This window comes from Mirounga leonina, unplaced genomic scaffold (genome assembly GCF_011800145.1).
Source record: "Mirounga leonina isolate KUSES-001 unplaced genomic scaffold, KU_Mleo_1.0 Mir_115, whole genome shotgun sequence".
Lineage (NCBI taxonomy): Eukaryota > Metazoa > Chordata > Mammalia > Carnivora > Phocidae > Mirounga > Mirounga leonina.
In genome coordinates, this window is record NW_023270268.1 from 17,043,849 (window position 1) to 17,069,987 (window position 26,139).

The 26,139-nt window shown below is 33.1% G+C and overlaps 1 protein-coding gene across 2 annotated transcripts in view; it reads left to right on the plus strand.

The window, feature by feature from the left end:
• Window positions 1-26,139, plus strand: part of TOP2B (DNA topoisomerase II beta) — a 59,684-nt gene that overhangs the window by 14,257 nt on the left and 19,288 nt on the right. For both annotated transcript variants that reach the window (XM_034993600.1, XM_034993592.1), the window contains exons 3-23: window positions 657-747; window positions 2,098-2,161; window positions 7,616-7,761; window positions 8,632-8,729; window positions 9,867-10,079; window positions 12,644-12,817; window positions 14,469-14,570; window positions 14,655-14,792; window positions 16,448-16,586; window positions 16,903-17,060; window positions 17,329-17,454; window positions 18,369-18,479; window positions 18,558-18,663; window positions 19,954-20,063; window positions 20,404-20,496; window positions 20,588-20,702; window positions 22,116-22,237; window positions 22,435-22,583; window positions 23,113-23,344; window positions 25,080-25,214; window positions 25,776-25,976. In XM_034993600.1, the coding sequence (XP_034849491.1) occupies window positions 657-747; window positions 2,098-2,161; window positions 7,616-7,761; window positions 8,632-8,729; window positions 9,867-10,079; window positions 12,644-12,817; window positions 14,469-14,570; window positions 14,655-14,792; window positions 16,448-16,586; window positions 16,903-17,060; window positions 17,329-17,454; window positions 18,369-18,479; window positions 18,558-18,663; window positions 19,954-20,063; window positions 20,404-20,496; window positions 20,588-20,702; window positions 22,116-22,237; window positions 22,435-22,583; window positions 23,113-23,344; window positions 25,080-25,214; window positions 25,776-25,976 (2,823 nt within the window). The remainder of the gene's footprint in view (window positions 1-656; window positions 748-2,097; window positions 2,162-7,615; window positions 7,762-8,631; window positions 8,730-9,866; window positions 10,080-12,643; window positions 12,818-14,468; window positions 14,571-14,654; window positions 14,793-16,447; window positions 16,587-16,902; window positions 17,061-17,328; window positions 17,455-18,368; window positions 18,480-18,557; window positions 18,664-19,953; window positions 20,064-20,403; window positions 20,497-20,587; window positions 20,703-22,115; window positions 22,238-22,434; window positions 22,584-23,112; window positions 23,345-25,079; window positions 25,215-25,775; window positions 25,977-26,139) is intronic.

The window sequence follows — 26,139 nt, forward strand, 5'->3', positions numbered from 1 at the left end:
TTTTTTTTTAAGATTTTATTTATTTATTTGACAGAGACAAAGTGAGAGAGGGAATACAAGCGGGGGTAGTGAGAGAGGGAGAAGCAGGCTTCCCGCTGAGCAGGGAGCCGGCTCCATCCCAGGACTCTGGGATCAGGACCTAAGCTAAGGCAGATGCTTAAGGACTGAGCCTCTGAGTCACCCAGGCACCCCTGAAGTTTAAATAAATTTAAATAACTTGTTTAGATCCCTCAACTAGTAAGAGCTGGGTTTAAAGCTAGATCTCTGTCTCCAAAGTCATGCTGTGTTCATATTATTTTACTCTGTGCTCCTTATAGAAAAATACAAAACATGAAGTAAAAGTGTAAAGTTAATAAAAGATTTTTTCTGTTTTATTTAAATATCATTTCTAACAATTCTTGGTGCCTTATATTAATAAGCTGACTTTATAAATAAGAATATAGACTCAATACAAAATGAGTAAGATCTCAATTTTGAAGTTATTTAAATTGAATATGCATATACTGAAGTTGAGTGTAACTGAAGTAGTATGTTTTTCTACTTTGAAGATCTAAGTATTTACAGAGGAAATGACAGATGTGGGTTTATACTATGTAAAACTGATGTTAAATGCTTTTTTTACCCATAAGTCCTTTTCAATTTTTCTTACAATGCAGCTAATGTGGGTGTATGATGAAGATGTAGGAATGAATTGCAGAGAGGTTACCTTTGTGCCAGGTTTATACAAGATCTTTGATGAAATTTTGGGTGAGTATTTGCCTAAGATTTAACTCCTCTGTGTCCTTTGGGTGTGTGTGTGTGTGTGTGTGTGTGTGTATGTGTGTATATAAAACCAGACTTACTGTGTAAATTTTAAAGGCATATCTCTGGCTTCTATGCTGAATATAAATGTTCTTCAGAAAATTTTGTACTCACTGTAATATTTTCATATCTGTGCACATCATGTCTTTGCATTTATCTGTAAAGTGAATGTGTTGTTATTTGATCAGTAATCCACAGTTGGTTTATATTCTTGTAAGTGTAGTCATCTGAAGATTGCATTCATACCAGTCACCTGAGGGGCATGTTAAAAATAGAGATTACAGGGCCTGATCCTTGCAGATTTGGCGAGTTTGCTATGAGACATGTAAAATTGGGGTTTTCACCAACAAATCAGGAATTTCTGTTGGGCAGCCAAGTTTAACAACCATTGCTCTGAATGATCTCTGTTTTTTCCAAAGCACATAATAAATGAAATCACAGTGAAGTGTGGATGCTTAATTGATTCCTAGGGAATGCTTGCATTTTGGAAATATTTTTAGCCAAGCACTTTCTAGAGACTCTGGGCTCTGCCACCTTATCAATGCCACTTGAAGTTTCCTAGACAGCTGGGTTGTGTGGGTCTCTCTGAGCTTGTTCTGGTCCTTCTTTGGGGAAAGGATAGGGGAATAAAACTGGTTTCTTGTATTTTATACTTTTCACTCTTGCTTCCCAGCTATCCACTCGATTTTACTTTGTTACATAGTGTTTATCAGGAACATATTTTTTCTATGATTGAAGTTGAATTTGACAGCTAGCTTGTGTTAAAATTTGTGTAGTCATGTGTCTAACCCCAGCAGTGGTTAACGTATGCAAATATATTATCAATTATAGTGCATAGGATTTAGAATTTTGATTTCTAAGGATGCTGAAGACTTTGTCTTTCTAATTTAAAAATAACTGATTTTAGCTCAACTTGTCTATAAAACCACAAGTTTTTTGAAGATCAGGAGAAAGTAGTTGTTTCCAAGATAAAATATAATTAAACTCAATTTTTTTTCTTTTAGACCTAACCTGGATTAGGGCGTTACAACCTGCAGATGTTTGTTTTTATTTTTATATATCACAAAATCTACCCTTCCCCTCCCCCCATTTTGTAGTAAAAGACATAACAGTAATTTAGTGTGATATAAAATTTAAGAATATTATTTAGAAAATAAAGTTTTTATTAGAAGTTAGTATCAATAATTTCAATAACTATTACCATATATAAATGTTTATATTAAGTAGGGATATACATGCAGTTGTCATATATTTGTTTATATAACTTTATTACTCATCAAAATATTTAATTTGTAGTTAATGCAGCTGACAATAAACAGAGGGATAAGAATATGACCTGTATTAAAGTTTCTATTGATCCGTAAGTATATTTCAAGTTTAACTTTTTTATGCTAAGTCGTTTTATTCTGATAGTCCCCAAATACTCCTCAAATGAATACTGTATACAATTAGTACTCCTAAAGTTTCTCTGTTGCTTGAGATCTTGTTATTTTTGCCTCTTTTAGCCAGAATATACTATACTTTTATAGTTTCCTCTGTCATTCATGATCTTTTACTCCAAAGTACTTCCTTATGGGAACACTTGGAAACCCATTTTTCTCCCTCTTTGATGCTGTGGATATTGTTGAAGGTGATTACAGTAGTCAGTCACTCAATCTTTCCTTCTTGCCTTTGCTTTGAGAGTCAAGGTTAAGTGCTATTGCTAGTACTAGTCCCAGTTATATTATGGATTAAATTTATTTGTTAAGACCAATATTTGGGCCTTTCTATTATTTATAACATCATTTGTAAATTAGGAACTGCTGATATTATAGAATATATACCAGGTGTTCAGCTAATTAGATCTCACTATGGTGATTTCTTTTGGAGAACTGAAGGGGAGTGAAAATACCATTTTAACTTAGAAATATTACTGTTACATTGACCCTGTTTTCAATAGCATGCCTTTTGTAAAATATTGCATTACATTTACATTTATAATTTTATTAGTAATTTAGAATGATGTTAAGAATTTTCTCTAACATGAAAATTTAACCAATTCAGGTATAGCCTTACTGTCACTAATCTAATTTTAGATGGTATGGTTAAGATTAATGTATAATTATATATGAAAATATAACTTATATTTGGTTATATCGTGAAGATAGCTGTGAATTAAAATATTACCACATAACTACTACATAACTATGAAGTTCCAGATTTTCTTTTTCTTTCATTTTTTTTTCCCCCATTTGGATCCTTTCTAGAATGAATACATTCTTGAGGATTTATGTGGTTAGATGCACAGGACATTTATAAATTATTAATTTATGCAGAAGTTTAAAATAGTTTTAAGGAAATTTTAGCTTCAAGATTCCCTTTCTTCTGTATTTAGAAAATTGTCAGTTAAAAACAATATCATTTATTATGCTTTAGGAGAGCTAGCTAGTGAATAGTAATAGATGTTGAATGTTAGATATCTTTAAGCTTTTTAAAATTCAGAATGGAAAGACTGAAAACTAAGGAAGAAGGGGCTCTCTCTTAAATACATTCTTGATGAACATGGTTACAGTTACAGTTGGTTGTTTTTATCTTAATTATTTTGGCCACATTAATCCAACAACATGGACTTAAACAGCTTACATAGAATCCCATCATAACAAAGTGATCAAGAAGTGAGCTATAAAACAACTCTGTAGACTGAATAGTGGCTCTTGGTGGCGTGCTTTACCTTTAAATTTATTACAGATTCTGGACAGAGTAATTCTATGTAACTAATGCCTTTAGTGATTTCTTTCTCCCTTTTCAGTCAACAGTGTTTTTGTTGTGACATAGATTATAACTAAATTTATTTGGTTCTTTTTTAAAATTTTTTTATTTTTATTTATTTTTTTAAAGATTTTATTTATTTATTTGACAGAGAGAGACAGAGCGAGAGAGGGAACACAAGCAGGGGGAGTGGGAGCAGAGCAGGGAGCCCGATGCGGGACTCGATCCCAGGACCCTGGGATCATGACCTGAGCTGAAGGCAGTCACTTAACCAACTGAGCCATCCAGGCGCCCAATTTATTTGGTTCTTAATGACAATCAGATACCAGTTTTTCTAATTTATCTCTATGTTATTTTAATTAGTTCTGCTAGAAAGTTCTTTTATTTCAATATGACAAAAATTCATAGCTACTTCCACAGAAGAAGGTGTGAATTTTACTTTTTTTGTTTTTAAATCATTGGTGAGAGACTATTGAATCTTTCTCCTGCTTTTATTTTATTTTATTTTTTATTTTATTTTTTTTAAAGATTTTATTTATTTATTTGAGAGAGAGAGAGAATGAGAGAGAGAGAACACCTGAGAGGGGATAGGGTCAGAGGATGAAGCAGACTCCCTGCCGAGCAGGAAGCCGGATGCCGGACTCGATCCAGGGACTCCAGGATCATGACCTGAGCCGAAGGCAGTCGCTTAACCAACTGAGCCACCCAGGCGCCCTTTCTCCTGCTTTTAATTGAAATATATAGTATATATTTTAATATATGTTTAAATATTAAAATACATATTTACAGTTGGCAATAGACAAGCATTTTGGGAGATGTTGCTATGTTGCTTATATTTTGTTATTTATTTATATTGTGTTTCTGAATTTTAACCATAACATTTTGTCTTTTGTGAATTTCCTCCCATAAGCTCATTCCTTATTTTTTCTTTTACTATATATTAACACAGAATTAATGTTGTTTTTATAAAAATGAATTTCATTTCAGAGACAATTTTAGATTTCTTAAGAAGTTATTTAAAAGCAGAATTGAAATGGGAAAACATGCTATTCTGCAGTTTATTTTGTTGACCCAGTTTTTTTTGCTGTCCATTTTTGATATCCTCTGCTTCATTCTTTTTAACATTTTGTATAGCAGATTTAAAATTTTTCTTTGTGCATGTGTGTACCTGAACTCTGTGTAAAGGACAGGTTAAATTTTGATAGTTAATGGGTTAAGTGTGGAGGCCATACAGCACAGCTTACCTCTTGCTCTCAATAGTACTCTGTAATATGGGGATAAAATTTAAATAACAACCATGGTTGTAAAAGGCATAAGAATACATTAGCAAGGGGTACCATGCAGAATTTGGACAGCTCTTTTAGAAAATTAGAGAAATTGAAGCACCTTTTTACAAAGGAGCTTAAAACTCTTTATATGATTGTTAGTATTTGCTGGTGTCTATCTGATTAAAAACAAATGTGGAAAGCACATTAACCAGAGTTCTAACAGTCCTTCTAGTTTAACTATTCTTATTTAAGGTTAAAAATCTTAAATCTGTAGCTTTAAAAAAATAGTACACACTCATATTGAAATATGTATACAGATACATTTTTATTTTTTTAAAAGGTAGGATTATATACTTTTTCTATTTTTATTTAACATGTTGTAGACAGCCTTTGTTATTAACTTATATAGATTTACTTAAACCTAAATTAAGTAAGGTTACTTAATTTAACCTCTTAACAGTTAACGCATATTAGATATTTAGATTATTTCCCAGGTTTCTTTTTTAGCTTTAAATATTTCAAAACTTTATTTGTAGCTTATTCAAACACAGTATTCTTTTTCCTAGTATTTCTGTGAAGATTATTGGTGGAGCAAAGAATATAGTTATAGAACTCTGAATCATTGTTTAGAGCTTACAGACCTAAATGCCAGATCTGGGAAGAGATTATAGATTGAAATTTTTCAATAGAGGTAACTTTGATAGAAAGTTCAAATTTCATACTCATACAGACTTACTGAATGTAGGAGATGTCAAGCCTTATTTTTTGTAAACTGTGATAAAGATAATGAATTTACAAAATACCTATCTTAATTATAGTACCATATATGATATGCTAAATTGATGAAAACAATTTTAAAGGTTTACTCATGAGTGTATTAGCTTTGTATCATTCTGAGATACTTAAGATCTGTAATTTTCCATTCATTGCCTTTCTTTATTTCCTTCAGAATTCTTCTTTATTAATTTTAAGCCTAACGCTGGGAACTATTTGGAAGTTTAAAAAAGTAGTGTAGTAGCTGGCCCTTGTTTCTAGGGTCCACTGCCTTTAGGAGGCACAAGTGAAACTATATAGTAGGCAATTTGAAACTGTTACATACTTAAACATTCAGCTGTGTATTCTGTAGAGAGTGTTTACCCACAAGCAAGATAATCTAATCATCTCCTGGGTTACCCAATCAATAATTTAGTTTAGTTTTTTTTTTTTTTTTTCTGGCTAGTCTTGGTATATAAGGAGGGTTGGGAAACATTGTTATAGGCTGGGTAAAAGGCTTAATGGAGAACTGAAGTCATAAACTGACTCTCAGGGTAAATTTTGGCTAGACAAAGAGTAAAAAGACATTAAGGCAAGGGAAAGACCACTAAACAAAGAAATGGAAGAACTGGGAATGAACATTCAGGACAAGTAATAAACTGACTTGAAGGAAAAGCAGGATACATGTGAAATAGTGGGAATTAAATTTGGCGATAATTAAGGATCTGGATAATGGGCTGTGAACATGCAGTAGAGGACTTTTAAGCTTAATTTACAGTATTTAGGGGATATCAGTCTAGACTGGTAAATTGGCATTTGGGATAAAGAAAGGACTGAATACTGAATAAAAGAACCTAAGGACAAACTACTAAGTCTTGATGACTAAGGACTCCAGAGAATGATCAGGAGATCTGAATAAAAAAAGGCTATCAAAATTTGAGCCTTAGGACATTTGAAGAGTTGAACCTGTATTGGACAGTGAAGAAAAGAAAAGTTGGTTTCTGATTAGGGAAAGAAGATGTGCTAGAAGTTATTTGTTAGAAGTTATTGCTTGCTTGCTTCCTTCCTCCTTCCCTCCCTCCCTCTTTCCTTCCTACTTAATTTGATTTAATTAATTGATTTCCCCTTGGGTATATGGTTTTAATTTTGGCTTTTATAACAAATTTTTTAGTTGTGATAACTACTTCTAATACCTCTTCAGAGATTACGGTGTGTATGTGTGAGTGAAACTGTATATCTAAGAATAATTATGAATCAGATTGTCAAATGGTAGCTTTTTAAACCAATTCTTAGTGTTGGTTATGAAGCTGTGTTTCTTTGCAAATTTGGCTTTTAAATGGGTAAAGGCATTATAGTATATACTACTCAGAATGATAGTATATACTACTCAAAATTTTCCATCAGGACTACTGCCTGTGTCAAGTTGCTTTAGCTATAGGAGCCTCTGCTGCATACCATTCAGGGCTTAAATGGATGGTTTTGTGATAGGAAAACCTAAAAAACCTAAAATAGGTAAAATCTAGATATTTTAAGAATATTAAAATTAGTTTATGACAGTGATTGCCATAATGCAAACAACCCAGTAATATTTAGGGTGAGAATGGAATACATTTCACGCTGTTTGTCCTTTTCCATATGTACTGCAGCAATAGTTAGGGAATGAAAATGGCAATGGCTCCTGGCCCTGCAGAGCTTGTGGTGTACTGGTAGAATGAAGCAGGAAGATTGTGGCTAATACAGATGAAAAGAAAACAGAATCTGGAGCTGACTTCTGGTAGAAGCTTCACTGCTTTTACTATTTTCTGGGAAGTTGAGGAGAGTTTCTTTTCCTGAGAAATTTTTCAGCATTGCCTGTAGGTCTTTGTGGCCCTAATTTGAGTTATGACTCGGGTAGAAAAGTGTGTCCTCAGCAAGTATTTTCTTGAAAGATGAGTGTCTTCAATTAGTAATGGCTGGAGTTTTGCTTATAATTACTTAGGTTTGTTCTGGATTGCTTTACTTTTTATGGAAATGTTAAGCTCTAAACTCTGCTTGTTTATTTACAGTGAATCAAATATTATAAGCATTTGGAATAATGGGAAAGGCATTCCAGTAGTAGAACACAAAGTAGAGAAAGTTTATGTTCCAGCGTTAATTTTTGGACAGCTTTTAACATCCAGTAACTATGATGATGATGAGAAAAAAGTAACAGGTAAAGTCTAAATAGCTGATCAGAATTTTTATTGAATTTTTTTATACTTCCAACATAAAATTTAACTATTCCTATGTAAAGTATTATAGAAAAGGAAACCTGTGTAGCTTTATTGTGAGAAAATTCTTTTCAGAATTAGTATCTATAAAAAACTATCATGTGTAAGTATTATCTTGATTATAGTCTGACAGAGACATTTTAAAAGCTTAATTGATAGTACTTTGCCTTATGCTACAACTGCTAGAACTCTAACCTGGCTAACAGTTTGAGTTTCGAATTAGGGTGCTGATGAAAATCAGATGTATGATTCCTATATATGTGAATTTCTTATTGCATAAGAGAACCATGTCTTTTGGTATCAGTTGAATTACTTCTAAACTGTTTTACAAGGGTCAAGATTGCAAATCTAGGTTTTGTAAATAGAGTTGAAGTGCTTTGATCAAAACCAGTGTTTTCCTACTTATTTCCATTGTTCAAGTGGGTTGATGGTTTTTATTTATTTTTTAAAGCCAGAGCTTTAGGAAGTGATGTAGATTAAATTTTGTAATAGAGAAGTAACTTTGATAGAAAGGTCAGATTTCATACTCACACAGATTTACTTGATTATAGGAGATAGCAAGCTTAATTTTTTTTGAAATTGTGATGAAGTTAATGAATCTACAAAATGCATGTTACTTACATTACTGTATGTGCTAAATCTTAATTGTATTTTTCTTTAAATGAAAAAATCTAAATATACTCTGAAATATTCAATTGGTGATTGAATAATGCAGTAAGTGGAACTATTTTGCAACAGACCTGTCCCATGGTAGTTAACAAAGTTCCTAAAATCCTTTTCATTAAATCTTTCACATTTGATTTTTCTTACAGGTGGTCGCAATGGTTATGGTGCAAAACTTTGTAATATTTTCAGTACAAAGTTTACAGTAGAAACTGCTTGCAAAGAATACAAACATAGTTTTAAGCAGGTATGATAGAAAAGTGTCTAATTTTTGTATGTGTGTGTTGTGTTGCTTTGCTAAGATAATAGAACCTTAGGTAAATGGCAATGATGCCTATGTCACTTTTTTTTAAAAAGCATTAAGCATGTCAGTAGAGTAAAAAGACTTCAGAATGCCTAGGAGATTTTACATAAATCTTTCTCCTGTTTCTTGAAAATGAAGAGCTTTATTTAATAGACTTTTCCTTTAACCTAGTTAAGCATTACCAGTAATGTCTTGAACCTTACAGACTAATTGAAATGTATCCACTTAGCATATTTGAAAAATTCTTCATTGATTCATCAAGTTCATTTTTCAAAATTCTGTCTTATTTTACTCTGGTAGCCCTTTGAAAATAGTTTGAAATTTTACATAAGGTAAAGTAATTTGGTCAGGGAAAGCATAGTATTTATTTATGTAAAATTCTAAATGATTATGTTGAAGAATTTCAAAGTTATTTTACTAATAGTATATAAAGTGCAGTTCATTTTGCTTATTTTCAAATGAGGTTATTATAATAGTGTCCCCCCCCGCCCCCCGCTGCCATCTGTGGTTTCACTTTCCATGGTTTTAGTTACCCGTGGGCAACCGCGGTTCAGAAGCAAATGATCTTCCTTCTGACATATCGTTGGAAGGTTAGTAGTAGCCTAATGCTCTGTCACAGTGCCTACATCATTCACCTCACTTCATCTCGTCACGTAGGCATTTTATCATCTCACATCATCCAAGAAGGTTGAGTACAGTACAATAAGGTATTTTGAGAGAGAAAGACCACATTCATATAACTTTTATTAAAGTATAATTGTTCTATTTTATTATTATTAACCTCTTACTGTGCCTAATTTACAAGGTAAGCTTTATCATAGGTGTGTATGGAAAAAACAGTTTATATAGGGTTTGGTACTCTCCATGGTTTCTGGTCTTGGAACATAGATAAGGAGGGACAACTGTAGTAGTTTTTAAATTTTTTTCATCTCTAATACCAGTTTCAAGGATTTGTTTGGTTTGTTGTAAAGCTGGAAATGGATATAGTTGTGGTAAATGAATGTATTTCATGAACTGAGTCTTATGTATAATAAAATACAGAAGTATTATAGAAATATTTGAGTATTTTTTCTTTTAAAGACATGGATGAATAACATGATGAAGACTTCTGAAGCCAAAATTAAGCATTTTGATGGTGAAGATTACACATGCATAACATTCCAACCAGATCTGTCTAAATTTAAGATGGAAAAGCTTGACAAGGATATTGTGGCCCTCATGACTAGAAGAGCTTATGATTTGGCTGGCTCATGCAAGGGGGTCAAGGTCATGTTTAATGGAAAGAAATTGCCTGTAAGTGTCTTCTAAAATAGTAAATGCTTTGTTATTTTCTGGGCAGCTTACAGTTAAATCTACCTACTTTAAGCAGTCAGTTATCTTTTAGAACAATTAAAAATACAACACAGGATTCTGTTTTACTTTCATTTATTCCATTTCCAGTGCTCCTAATTTCTTGGTATAGATCTAAGTTTCTGATATTAATCGTATTTCTTCTGCCTGGAAATCTTTCATTTCTTGTAGGTAGGTCTGGCAATAAATACCCTCAGTCTGTTTGAGAGAGTATTTGCCTTTACTTTCAAAAGATACAGAATTTCCCTGGATATAGAATTATGGGTTTACAGTATTTTTCTTTTAATGTCATCCAGTTGTCTTCTTGTTTGCATGGTTTCTGCTATAGTTTCTGCTATAGTTCATATCTTTCTTCCTCTGTTGGTAAGGTGTTTATTTTTCCCTTTGGCTGCTTTGAAGATTTTCTCTTTGTCTTTGCTTTTTTGTTTTGTTTTGTTTTGTTTTGAGTATGGTATGCTTAGGTGTTTATATGGGGGTTTGGCTTTGTTTTTTGATGTTGTGTATTTTTTTCATTCTATTTTCTGAGCTTCTTGGATCTGTTTGGTGTCTGTCACTAATTCTGGAAAAATTTTGGCCATTATTTCTCAAATATTTCTTTGCTGATCTTTCCTTCTGGCATTCCATTTATGCACATGTTATATAGTTTGGTATTGTCCTAAGCTCCTGAATGTTTTGCTCTGCTCTAGTCACTATTTTCTCTTTGTGTTTCAGTTTGTTTAATTTCTCTTTCCCTATTTTTAAGTTCACTAATTTTTTCCTTTAATATGTCTGTTGATGAGTCTGCTGATGGCATTCTTCATATCTTCTACTGTGCCTTTGATTCCTAGCATTTCCATTTGATTATTTCTTAAAGCTTCCATCTCTCTGCTGAAGTTGTATATTGTGTACCTTTTCCATTAGAGCCTTGAACATAGTAATCATAGTTATTTTAAATGCCTTATATGATAGTTAAAACATCTGTGACATATCTGAGTCTGGTTCTGATGATTGCTTTGTCTTTTCAGTCTGTTTTTTCTTGCCTTTTGGCATGCCTCATATGCTTTTGTTGACAGTCAGCCCCGTTGTATAGGATAGTAGATACAGAGCAAATAGGCTTTAGTATCAGGATTTATGTTTAATCTGTACAGGAAATGGCTGTGTTTGCAGTTTATTGTTTTTGTACTTAACTAGCACTGAGGTTTGTTGTTGCTTTTGGCACCAGAAATGTAAAATTCTTCCTTGTTTTTGTCTTTTGTTTTTGGGCCTTGCCTTGGAGCTGCCCCTTAAGGAGGGTCTGTCTCTGCAGCCCAACCTGCTGAAATCCAGTTATTATTGGAGGCCTGTTAACATGGTGGTAGGTTGTAGGATACTTACGTCTGACTGAGTCTCAAAACTTTGGAGTACATTCTGGCCCTGTGTCTCAGGGGTTTGGCCTTCACAAGTGTTTCTACCTCTCTTATAGAAGTAGAGATTTTTCCTCTGCCCTTTATTTTCTTCCCCTAACTGCAGCATGTATCCACCAGTATTCTCATTTAGTATTCTTCAGGATCCCTGCTCCTTACAATAAACTTTTTTTTTTCTTCTTAAATGAGATGGGAGTGGGATGAGGTAGGGCTGGAATTATTTTATTCCAGCTATAGTGATATTTTACCAATACTCTTTAGCAGTATCTTTCCCCCTGCAAATTAAGGTTTTTGTTTTCTTTGGTTTTTGTTCTTGTTTTGTTTTGTTTTTGTGGTTGGGATGGGTAAGGGAGAGGAGCCCGGGTGGAATTCCCAGTGGCTGCTGTTATTCTCTCCCCTCAACCAGCAGTACCGTGGTGGGGAGCTTTTTCTAGATTTTCCCTGACCTTCCCAGTGAGAACATGCTGGAGTTTCTGGAGAAAAAGCCTGTAAGTGTAGGAACCCCTTATGATGACAGTCCTCAGGTACTTCACATACCCATACTGTCCACAATTGTCCTACAGCAACTTGTCAGAATTTGTGGTTTAATGTTCCTTTTGGCTTATATGACATTAGGCAGCTTCTGCCTCACTTAAGCAAGGTTAGTGTTCTGTGTCTCCTTATAGACACCTGTTTCTCTTCAGACTCAGGATGGCCAGCTGTCCTGTGAATTCAGTTTTTTTGTTTTTTGTTTTTGAGGGTTCTTGAAAAATCAGTTTGCTGTCTGACCAGCTGTTTTCTTGTAAGGGCAGAAGCTTTTCTTTTTTTTTTTTTCTTTAAGCCTTTTATATTTCTGAACTCAAACTAGATGTCTACTTTGTCATTTTAAAACTTAAACTTTCAAAAGAGTTTATAATAATTTACCTGTCCTTCATAGCCTCTCTTTATCAGATACATATAGAAATGAATTCCTTTTTAAAGGCAGGGATCAAGGAATACAGTGGGGGAAGTCATGAAGGTTTGGATCTGAGGAGTAAGAGCTGTTGTGAATGAGGGAAAATGAAACTGTAAGAGTACCTGATGGCATTCACCTAGTTGAGCTGCCAATATAAGATAGTTTATTGGTTTTGGTTTTCTAATTAATAGGTAAATGGATTTCGCAGTTATGTAGATCTTTATGTGAAAGACAAGTTGGATGAAACTGGAGTGGCGCTGAAAGTTATTCATGAACTTGCAAATGAAAGATGGGATGTTTGTCTCACACTGAGTGAAAAGGGATTCCAGCAAATCAGCTTTGTAAATAGTATTGCAACAACAAAAGTAAGTGTGCTATTTCTTTGTTGCCATGTCAGTGATAGAACAATCCTTCATTAAAAACAAAATAAAAAAAAATTACCAAAAATCCCAAATCTGCTTTTGTGAAATAAAAATTGGCTTATGAAAATGGAAACTTATTTTCTATGAAAATAACTCTTATAGTTTATATAAACATTCATTGAGCATTGAGTATATATGATTAGTGTTTATAGTTGAATACATTTATATTTTATGAATTTAGAATGTTAACACATTCCTTAGTCTGTTCTGAGTTTAGAGTGTAAAAGAAGGAATAATAGGAGAGGAGTCTGTTTTGGGGTCAGATGGTGGAATGTGTTATATGCCATTCAAAGGAGTTTGAACACTCTTCTGTAGGCTTTTGGATTTCAAAAGTGAGTGAAATTTTTCTCATCTAAAAGCATTTGTCCATTGATCATAATAAAGTCTTAGGCAATACAAGCATGTATTCTAGAATAATCTAAAGCAGGGATTTGATAATTTGTCAGTCTTCAAGTTTTAACTTACTTTTTTAATACTCAGTGTGTTTTATGATCTAGCATCACTTTCTCAAGTCAACAAGTTTTGCATCAGTTATGATTGCATTTTGTAATATGTAATAGAAACCTAATGTACAATGGCATAAAGATGTAAAGGTTTTATTTTTTCTTCTTATAACTGGGGACTGGGAGAAGGCAGTCTTAGTTTGGTACTGTGACTCTACATCATCAGGGACCAGGCTCTTCCTCACTTTCTTTTCTGCCATCCTTAGCATGTGGCTTTCATTCTCATGCCTTTAAGATACCTGCTCTTTTCTCTGTGCCTCAATTCCAAGTTCTAGGGAGAGAGAAAGGGGCTGGGCAAATGTGTATACCAACTAAATCACTCCCTTTTTGTCAGGAATACAGTAGTTTTCCTGGAAATCCCATCTAGTGTATCTCACTAACGTCTCTGGCTAGAACTGAGTCAAGTCGCTACCTCTACTGCAAGGGAGTCTAGATTGGTTAATATTTTAACCCAACTGGGCATGTTGCCAAGTAAAAACAAATTTAGGTTTTTTAATAAAGGGGGGAATGGACATTGGATGGCCAACTGGCAATGGCTGCCACATTTCCTAAGTTTGAGTCTTGTGTCTGCTAGTATTCGTTCTCATTTCCATGTTTCTTTATTTGATTGTTTTTACTTTGTGTATGGTTCTATACGGTTGGCTAATTGGATCTAGAGCCAAAAAGACCTTATTTTTAGTTTCTAAAATTATTTTTATTTTTTTTTAAAGATTTTTAAAGTTTATTTGTCAGAGAGAGACACAGCGAGAGAGGGAACACAAGCAGGGGGAGTGGGAGAGGGAGAAGCAGGCTTCCCGCCGAGCAGGGAGCCTGATGCTGGGCTCGATCCCAGGACCCTGGGGTCATGACCTGAGCCAAAGACAGATGCTTAATGACTGAGCCACCCAGGCGCCTCAAGACCTTATTTTTTAAAAACCAACTCTGCAATTCTGAGATTCATATTATGCCTCTGCATAATTGGGTTAATAATATTGACTCCACAAAGTTGTGAAGATTAATTAATGCTCATTCAAGAAAAAAAAAGAATATGTAAGTATTTTGCTACCCTAGCTATAGAAAATCTTATATTCTATTTTTTTGTTCCTGTTTAGGGTGGACGTCATGTGGATTATGTAGTAGATCAAGTTGTTGGTAAACTGATTGAAGTAGTTAAGAAAAAGAACAAAGCTGGTGTATCAGTAAAACCATTTCAAGTAAGTGGTGCTTTATATATTCTGTTGAATTATTAAATGATATAAGTTCTGATGTTGACTTTTTTTTGGGTATGTTTTCAACAGGTAAAAAACCATATATGGGTTTTTATTAATTGCCTTATTGAAAATCCAACTTTTGATTCTCAGACTAAGGAAAACATGACTCTGCAACCCAAAAGTTTTGGGTCCAAATGCCAACTGTCAGAAAAATTTTTTAAAGCAGTGAGTAAAATTTTTATTATTTCTCAGTGCTTTTATTGAGAGTTGATTAAGTAGTTTTCTTGACTTATTTATTCTCTTTGTGATTAGTTTCTCATATTAACTGTGAGCATAGGCACTTATACTGTAAATTAATAATTAGTTGATTTATTTTAATTAATTCTGAAAACCACTAAGGATAGACTTTGTTTTGTAAAACAATGGATTGTTTTGCCAAGAAAGTAGGGATTCATGTAACTGATTGTGTTTTTAGCTTTTTATTGGCCATTATACAGCTAGATTTTCCTCTAACAAATGTACACGTCCTTATAGGACTCCTGATTTCATCTTTTCTACTCCTTGCAACTTCATCTACTGATTTTTACCTTTGTATAGTTTTTTTTTTTTGAAATTTTGATAATCTATGCATAATATAAAATTTATCATATTTTACATATTTTAAAATTTCATTTTACTTTGCATGTATTTGGACTGTTTTAATGAGGTGAGAGTACAAATAAATAATCTTAGGTTTATAACTGAGCCTTGCAGTTGTTAATAATTTCTCAAAATCTGTTGTATATAAGCAAGATTTACTTCACTTCCCTTGTTCAGCAGTACCATCAGTAAACCTATATTAAATAAACATATGTAAAGCGCCTTTAAATATATTTGCACTGTGAATGTAAAGATGAATAAATCACAGCCCCCTTTGGAAGTTTATAGTTTGGTGGAGGAGTGTTTTGTAATTGCCATAGAAATAACTTACTTAGCACATTCTGGTATTGTAAATTCAAAGGTATGCCCTCACAAACAAAAGTTGTTTTTTAGGTTCCCAGCTTAAAGCCTATAGAAATAGTACTTTTGCATCTAATCATTAATTCTGAATACAAATGACGCTACATTAATGCTTTTGCAAATTTCTGCCCTCATAGCATTCATGATGAAGTGATTTTAGATTTTATACTTTTTCATTTTGAGTGGATTAAGTTTAGATTTGGCAACATAGTCCACCTCTTTTTATATCTCACATTGCAGAAAACTATTTCTTACACCTAAAATCAAACTACCCAGGATAATGAAAAATAAATAGCTCCAACTTGGAGATTCTTCACTCTTCTTTTTGGGTTAACATCTCGTCACACATTGACTCACTGCATGGTGACACACAATATATAATGTTGAAATTCTCATTACCAAACTTTTTAAAGAATAAGGATGATTCATAAGTTCTTGATTATCCTAATGTTTCCTATATATTAATAGTTTTTGTCATAGCAAATTCAAGATTTGTGTTTTTGAGGAATATAAGAAATGTCAGTGTCTAGAATTTCCCAGCTAGTAAATTCATGGGTGGATCAGCTTGTACCATGTTAATTTTAACAAAATTAACTTGCAACAAAAGCTATGTATATTTTTCATGGGGTTTATCATAATAGTTCTTTTCATATTTTGGTAAGTTGCCCTTTATTCAAATCTGTATTTCTGTACAATAGGCTATTGTGTATAGCTGCCTGAGTTAGCTTTACTGTAGTTAGAGTAAAATTTACTAGCATGTATCATTATCATCACCATTAGTGTTTCGCCATATAACTGCACAGATTCCAAGTATTACATTAATTTTAGCTAAGTGTGTGAACTTCTGGCTTGTTTGTATATCATTATTCTTTGATTTTTAGGCTTCTAACTGTGGCATTGTAGAAAGTATTCTGAATTGGGTGAAATTTAAAGCCCAGACTCAGCTGAACAAGAAGTGTTCATCAGTAAAGTATAGTAAAATCAAAGGTATTCCCAAACTGGATGATGCTAATGATGCTGGTAAGATTCAGATTTTTTTTTTTCAAGATTTTAAGTGTTAAATTGTATGGTTATAGAAAATATTCATTTTCCAGACTATACAATTTTATGTGCAGAGTATAATTTTACTTCATTAAAATTACACATGCACTACATATTACCAATTTTCGGGGGATAGGAATTCAGTAAAATATACTTAACATTTAAAGTATGCTGAGCATAATGTTACTCTTAACAACCTTTTACTGTCATTGTGATTATTAATTTTTCTGGCTTCATTTTTCTCATTGGTAAAATTGAGGAATTTGGAGTATATGTCATTTTTAATATCTCTCAGGTGGCAAACATTCCCTGGAGTGTACACTGATATTAACAGAGGGAGACTCTGCCAAATCGTTGGCTGTGTCTGGATTAGGTGTGATTGGGCGAGACAGATATGGAGTCTTTCCACTTAGGGGAAAAATTCTTAACGTACGGGAAGCTTCTCATAAACAGGTATCTTTCTCTCATATCTCCACATATATATGACATTTTAATACTTTATTTAAATTGCTCAGTTTTTAAAAGTAAATTCTGACTCACTTTTTATATATTTCAACACTTAAAAAAATTTTTTTTTTTTTATTTTTAAGTACTTTCTACACCCAGTGTTGGGCTTGAATTTACAACCCTGAGATCAATAGTCGCATACTCTACCGACTGAGCCAGCCAGGCACCCCTCAACACTTTTAACATACTTTGAATTATTTTTCTTTTTGCACAGATCATGGAAAATGCAGAAATAAACAATATTATCAAAATAGTTGGTCTACAGTACAAGAAAAGTTATGATGATGCAGAATCTCTGAAAACCTTACGCTATGGGAAGATTATGATTATGACTGATCAGGTTGGTTTAAAGGTTGCCACATATTTAAAACTTCTCTTTTTCAGAGTGCCCTTTTGATATTTGTTTCATGAGACTTTCTCCAAGAAAGTAAAAGGGAAAATGATTGTACATCAAAGTGAGGAGAAGAAAACATTCAATGGCATTGTTTGTGTGAGGCACATTTTATGCAGCCGTCTTTTTGGTTATTTTAAAAATGTTTTTAAATGCAATAAATATGAGAAGAGTAGAACGCATGGTAGTATTGTGGGGTTGAAGCCTACCTATAAGTCGAAAGGGAATGATGAAATTTTTAAGCAACAAAGATTAATCAATAGGATGATGGATAATGTTTGTATATGATGGCATAATTTGAGATGTGCAAAAACTAGGACTTGAATAGTAAAATGGCAGTAATTAGGAAAGAACTGGAAAACCAAAATGGAAGAATTTCATATGCATCCAACTGCATGTCTCATGTACTCTAATTAAAAGCATTTGTATAGAAAATCTTCCACTGAAAAAGCTGCTATGTAGTTTTAAGCAGAAATTTAGCAGTTTTTATATCAAGATAAGACTTCACACCTGTACTCCATGCATTACTCCTTCCCTTGTTCAGTGAAGTGGCATTATAACCATGTTTTATGTATTTTCATCCTTAAATCATTCTCTTAGTGAAATCTATATAAAACATACAATGATAGTGTATTTTGTAATGATAGGAAGATTTAGTCTATCACTAGCTATATTCATTATTTGAATTTTAAGAAAAAATTGCTTACTGTGTATATCTAAAGGATAATCTTTACTGGTTTTTAAAGTGCAGTTCCAAAATTTGGAATTTTGCCTGTGCTACATTCATACATTTTAAAATTTGGTTATATAAATAATTATGTTTCATAAAATTATTATAGCACTCTTTACTAACATTTATTTAGGATCAAGATGGTTCTCACATTAAAGGCCTGCTTATTAATTTCATCCATCACAATTGGCCATCACTTTTGAAGCATGGCTTTCTTGAAGAGTTCATTACTCCTATTGTGAAGGTACTATTTACATTAATATATTTTTATACTGTTGCTTAAAGAATAGCAGAAAACTAATTTTTTTTTTATTAATTTAAGGCTAGCAAAAATAAGCAGGAACTTTCCTTCTATAGTATTCCTGAATTTGATGAGTGGAAAAAACATATAGAAAACCAGAAAGCCTGGAAAATAAAATACTACAAAGGTTTGTATTTTAAAATACTTAAATTTTGTGAAGTTACCACTGACATAAATTTATTTTTGAGATCATTATAAAATATTTGGAAAGTTTGTTTTAGACTACAAAAAGTAGCTATGGTTGATTTTTAAAGAATTTATGGAAAATTTTATAGAAGTAGAGAGAGTGGTGTAATGGGCTTCCCATGCACTCAAATAATCACCATTTCACTGCCAATCCTGTTTATCAAAACTCTTTTCATCTCCTCCCCATTAGTTTGAAATAACTTCTAGATTTTATATTATTTCCATAATATATTAGTATGTATCTCTAAAAGAATGTTTAAAGAATGTTCATAATTTATCATATCTTTCTTTAATAACCTTAAATAGTCATTGTTAAAATTCTTCTGATTATAATAAAAATGTTTTGTTTTGTTTTGAGTCCGGATCCAGTCAGGGTCCACACATTGCATTTGGTTTGATAAATCTATTAAATCTTAATATATTGTTTCTCTTTTCATATTTTTTTCCCTTGTAATTTATTTGTTCAAAAAGTTGGATTGTTTGTCCTGTATAATTTAACACATTCTGGATTTTGCTGATTATCCCTGTAATTTCATTAAGTATATAGTATGTTCCTCTGCCTCTTACTTTCTGTTAACGGGTAGTTAAATTGGAGGCTTGATAAGACTTGGATTAGATTTACATTGCAAAAACATTTAACAAGTGGTATTGTATATTTACATCAGGAGGCATGTAATGTCTGGTTTTTGTCTATTAAAATTGATCCATTGGTATATGTGTTGCCAGCTTGATCTGTCAGCTTTTAATGGTTTTAAACAGCCATTAATGTTCAAATTCTTGGAAATTTTTTCAGCTTTTTTGAAGAAGAATTGACAAATAAAATTATACATATCTAAAGTATACAACATGATGTTTTGATATATGCATATGTTGTAAACTGATTACCACAATCAAGTTAATTAACATATCCATCACCTCACATAGTTAATTTTTTGTGTGTATGGAAGGAACATTTAAGATCTCTCAGCAATTTTCAAGTATACAACATAGTATTATTAACTGTAGGCACCATGCTATACATTAAATCCCCAGAACTTAATTCACCTTGTAACTGAAAGTTTGTACTCTTTGATTGACATTTCCCCATTTCCCCCTCTCCCCAGTCCCCGGCAAATACCATTTTACTCTTTTTATGAGTTCGAAATTTTAGATTCTACATGTAAGTGAGCTCATGTAGTATTTGTTCTTCTCTGTCTGGATTTTTTTCAATTTTATTTTTTAAATTGTGCAGGGCTGGGTACCAGCACAGCTAAAGAAGCAAAGGAATATTTTGCTGATATGGAAAGGCACCGCATCTTGTTTAGATATGCTGGTCCTGAAGACGATGCTGCCATTACCTTGGTAATCAAGTTAATAAAAAAAATTTTTTCGTGATATCCATCCCCCTTCCTGCCATACCTTTCTTCCCAGTCTTGGTTTTCTGTAAGTCTCTTTTGAACTCTAATGTCCAAACTAGTTAATCTTAGTGTTTCTTCACCCCAGTCTCACACACAGATGCTCTGCTTTCAAAGTTCTTTAATTGAAAGACTTCTGTTCAAGTATATTTTTGACAAAAGCCTATTGGAAAAAAAACTCAGTTTCTGAGAAATTAATAATTAGTTATTTGCCTTTATAAATTTTATTTGTATAATGAAAGTCATTTAATTTTTAATGTGTGGAATTGTTACCTGGAATCTTTCAGGCATTCAGTAAAAAGAAGATTGATGACAGAAAAGAATGGTTAACCAATTTTATGGAAGACCGGAGACAGCGTAGGTTACATGGCTTACCAGAGGTTAGTCATAAAGAGTGGTGGTCTGGGGGATGAAAGAGACTAAAATTCATGCAGGAATAATGACAGTGTTGCTATATAACTTTTCTCTTAGCAATTTTTGTATGGTACAGCAACAAAGCATTTGACTTACAATGATTTCATCAACAAGGAATTGATTCTCTTCTCAAACTCAGACAATGAAAGATCTATACCATCTCTTGTTGATGGTAAGTAGCTTTTGTTTTAAAATCTTTCTCACTTTTGTATGTAGTTATTGAGTATATTTTAATTTCATGTACTAGAAGCTATTCTTATAATAAAATTTAAAATTCTGAATTTGTTTTTGAGATCTTTTGGTAGGACTGAAATCTTTCATATTCCTTAATTTGAATCTCTTAAACGCTTTTTAAGCTTTTCAGGAAAATTAACCTTAAAGCCAGTTTTTAAAGGTTTGCCCCAGGTTGATTGCAGACTTTTTAAAATAAAATATAAAATGGGATTTTTATAGATTCTAAAATAGTTATCCAAGACTAAATTTTAAAAAACACCTTTATGCCTTAGTACCCCAAACCTAACTTATCGAACTTGCCAAAAAAAAATTTGGAAACTGGTACCTGGTAGGTAGAGCAGTTTTTTTTCTTCTATCTGGAAATATTTAATTTTCATTTTATAACTTTTAGCAAGTTGATCTTTGTGTTGCTTGGGTTTTCAGCTAATAGCAGATGGTTCTACCCATCCATCTAATTCAGCTTTAAGTTACATCCCTTCTGTGAAGTCTTCTCTAACAATTGCAGTCTAAATTGGTTTCAGATGCCTAAACTTCTATTCCAATATTGTGTGCCTCTTATTTTACTTGTGTCAATTTTGCCTCCTCAATTAGATTATAAAATTCTCAAGGAAAGTGGCCATATTTTGTCATCTTGTTTCTACCATGTTCTGAGCCCACGATGATGATGATAGCTAGCATATACTGAAAAGTTTATTACTGTGCTCATTGGCCTAGAGCAAGAAGAATGATAAGGAAGCAGAATGCTTTGCTTGCATTATCTCATGTAATCCTTATGATCACCCTGTTAGGAAGGTAATTATTTCTATTACACTGATGAGGACGCTGAGACTATTGGTTTAGTAATTTGCAAAAAGTCAAATGGTAAATGGCCAAGTTGAGAAGAGTATCCAGATCAGTGAGATTCTAAAGCCTGCATTCTTAACTGCCACAACACATCTCTTCTTTATAAGGGTTTTCTGATTTGGGATACTCTAGTAATATACTTTTTAGGCTTATTGATGGTTTGCCGCTACTTTAGTTACAACTGACATTTTGGGTGTATGAATGTTCTGCAACTCGGCAACTCCTGTGAAAGGGATTTGGTGCCATTGAGCAGTTCTTTTAAGACCAGAAGGGGTGGTCTTTTACCTGGCACCTCACTTTTGGAATAGACTGAGATGATATAAAAACATGTTACTATGTACTTACTGTGTTATAGAATCTCAAGTAACAATTTTAGTTATTTTTCAAAAGCAAACTATATCTTTGCTTTTTTCTCCTGAATATATAGAACACTGTTGTCATTAAAAGAAACATTGCAACTATATCTGGAGTAATATTTTTAAAAGAGGGTTGTTCTTTTTAAAAATAGGTTTTAAACCAGGACAACGAAAAGTTTTATTTACCTGTTTCAAGAGGAATGATAAACGTGAAGTAAAAGTTGCCCAGTTGGCTGGATCTGTTGCTGAGATGTCTGCTTATCATCATGGAGAAGTAAGCATTAAGATTGCAATCAATTGAAAACTGTATTTATGGGCATGAAGAATGATAATTAAGCATAATAAAGTATTTTTTCTTTTATAAGTTCTTTGGAAATGTAAGAGAATCAAGAATTTGGATTTTAATAAAAATTAGGGAATATGTATAGAAAATTTAGAATATTAATATTATATTCTGTTTCTATGCTGTAGCAAGCATTGATGATGACTATTGTGAATTTGGCTCAGAACTTTGTGGGAAGCAACAACATTAACTTGCTTCAGCCTATTGGTCAGTTTGGAACTCGGCTTCATGGTGGCAAAGATGCTGCAAGCCCTCGTTATATTTTCACAATGTTAAGGTAACAGTTTGCTGATACAGTGATATAAAGTTCTACTTGAAGTATATTGGAACTAACTAAATGTTTAATAGAATTGTAAGTATGGAGAGATGATTGGGTACTCTGTTGAGCGTGAATGCTCCAAATTACTTGATTGCAAAGAGAATGAAGTTTGTTGATCTCAGTGTTTGTGACTTATTGGTGAAACATGTCCTAATTAATGTAAGGATTTTTTCTGATCCAACTACTTTTTAGGCTGAAGAAGGGTTTGGGGGTTTAGTCAGAGTAAGAGGAAATCCATAAAACATGATTTATCAATACTAAGAAATTAGGTGGACTAGTAAGTAAGCATGTAAGTAAAATAGGGCTATTTTATTCTGGCTTTCTGCCTGAGAGAAATGTATTTGGTAGTAAGTTTAGGTAAGTTGTATTTAAGTACATGTAATCAAAATTTTAGAAAGCATTTTTCTTAATTTTTGAAATGTAAAGTCTTTATAAAGTTTAATTTCCTAAAACGGGACATTTTTCCATATTATTTCCCTTTCATTAGCTCTTTATCAAGACTGCTTTTTCCTGCTGTGGATGACAACCTGCTCAAATTCCTTTATGACGATAATCAACGCGTTGAGCCTGAGTGGTATATTCCTATAATTCCCATGGTTTTAATAAATGGTGCTGAGGGCATTGGTACTGGATGGGCTTGTAAACTACCCAACTATGATGCTAGGGAAATTGTGAACAATGTCAGACGAATGCTAGATGGCTTGGATCCTCATCCTATGGTAATTATTTAGAACTTACTGCTTATATTGTTTATTTAACAAATGATAATGTACTAACTACAAAGTCCAGTCATTTTAGAAAAGTAATGGAAGCATTTGCATTTTGGAACATATGTGGACAATAAAGACCTTAGTAGTATGTAACTTAATATGTGCTTATAGTAAAAGATACAAGCTTTGGGAAAAGCCTGGAGATAAGGATTATGGGGAAAAACTTTTTTGAAAATTAAAAATACTTCATATTTCAGGTTTTCAAATATCTAAATTACATAGAGAATAACGTTTTTATGACAAAATTATATGCAACTTTTTGTTCTCAAACTAAGTCATATTGGAGTTGTAAGGAATCTTAAAAACAATTGTATATATTTTAATGTATCCCCATTTTTTTTTTTTGCCCTTATATCATCCACTGTGCTTGTTTTTGCCCCAAACTACCTCCAAGAAAAACTTCTCAAAAAAGTGTCCTCCCCTTTTCTATGTGATTTAAAATCATCTGGAAATTTCCCTTTATCATGATACACTTAAAATGTATTTGTATTACAAAAATGGTAGTGCTTATTGTAGAAAATATAAGCAAAGAGGAAAAAAACTTGATAAAACCAGCATATAGAAACACACTTCATGGTTTTATGTATTTCTCTCCAAGTTTTATTTCATTCTTGCATTTTTTTTTATTTTTTATTTTTTTTAAAGATTTTATTTATTTGACAGAGAGAGATAGCGAGAGCAGGAACACAAGCAGGGGGAGTGGGAGAGGGAGAAGCAGGCCTCCCGCTGAGCAGGGAGCCCGATGTGGGACTCGATCCCGGGACCCAGGGATCACGACCTGAGCCGAAGGCAGACGCTTAACGACTGAGCCACCCAGGCGCCCTCATTCTTGTATTTCAAAATAAAACATTACTAGTATGATTTAAAATCTGTTTTTCTCCTTAAATACTTTAAAGTACTTAAGATATTTCTAATAGAAGCATAAAATGCTTTATGATTATAGTGTTTTAATCCTTTCAGATGTATTTTAGAATATTAAGACAATCTGGTCAATACATGTTTTCATGTGCTCAGTATATATACGGGTAGATACATATATGTGTATATAGATACATATACATATATAGGTAAGAATATTCAAAATATTCAGGGTATGGAAGGCAAATCATTGGAGAAAAGTTAGAAAGTTAGAATGGGTCCAGACTGTGGAAGACTTTCAATATAACATCCAAGGAGTTTGATTTTAAAGGATTATTAGTCTAGGGGAGAAGGAGGTATAGAGGCAATAGGCTGAAAAAAATATTCTAAGACTAGGAAAGATGAAGCTAAGGTTTTTTTGTTTTTGTTTTTACAGATTATTTATTTGAGACAGAGTGCAAGAGCAGGGGGGCGGAGCAGAAGGAGAAGGAGAAGCAGACTCCCCACTGAGCAGGGAGTCCAAGGCAGGGTGGTATCCCAGGACTCTGAGATCATGACCTGAGCCAAAGGCAGACACTTAGACTGAGCCACCCGGGCGCCTAAAGCTAAGGTTTTGAGATTGCGAGATGCTGAGATTATATTAACAGAAGCTATGAATTCAAGGTTGAGTGATTATTTGGAGACAGACTATTAAGGATGAGGAATTTAGTTTCATTCATGTTAATCTGTTAGTAGCAGTAGACCATAGACTAAGGGGCATTCAAATATTGTACTGGCGGTTAGGAGAGAAGTCAGGGCCTTAAGTTATTTTTATTTTTCTCTGCAGCTTCCAAATTACAAAAACTTTAAAGGAACCATCCAAGAGCTTGGTCAAAACCAGTATGCAGTCAGTGGTGAAATATTTGTGGTGGATAGAAACACAGTAGAGATTACAGAGCTTCCAGTTAGAACTTGGACACAGGTTAGTAGAAGTATTTTCACTGCCTGTCAGGAGGGCAGTGGAATGCTTTCTGGTAAGAATATGATTCCATTGTTGTTTGTCCTAAGTCTGTATCATGTTTAAAAATTCCTATATACATTTTTGACCCATCCAGTTGAATTTGTGCTTTGAGTATTCAAATAGTAATTTAAAAGTTTAATTTCTCTACATGTAGAATGACTTAAGCTGGCTTGGAACCCTTATAAATATGGTTAACAAATTCATGTCAGTATCAGCTGTTACAGATCTAAAAGTATGCATGTCATCTCTTGTCAGATGTAGTTAATGTTATCCTCTTCATACTCGGCCTTTTCCTTGCCCTTTGGTGTGTGAGCAAATCAGAACCGTTACGTTGTATATCTTCTTTCACCATTGAGACCCCCGTATATTGTCCTCTGTACAGACTGGGCAGATGATAGAGAGGGAGGTTTTTCTTTTTTTTCCCCACCAGAGTAGGGAATATTTAAAAAATTGCATGATTTGTAGTATGAGAACGTGAGTGTGTGTCAGGAGAAGAATTACTTTTTTTTAAATCTTTTATAGGTATACAAAGAACAGGTTTTAGAACCTATGTTAAATGGAACAGATAAAACACCGGCATTAATTTCTGATTATAAAGAATATCATACTGATACAACTGTGAAATTTGTGGTGAAAATGACTGAAGAGAAGCTAGCACAAGCAGAAGCTGCTGGATTGCACAAAGTTTTTAAACTTCAAACTACTCTTACGTGTAATTCCATGGTAATTGACTAGATTTACTATTAATTTAATGTTTCTTCCATGCCGTAAGTAGAATTTTTATAATTGGTTTCATGATGGTTGTGGCTGTAGTAAGTCTGAATGTTTTTCTCCCTGTATATTTGATCAAGAATCTAAAGGTGCATTCCTTTAGATTATTATCCAC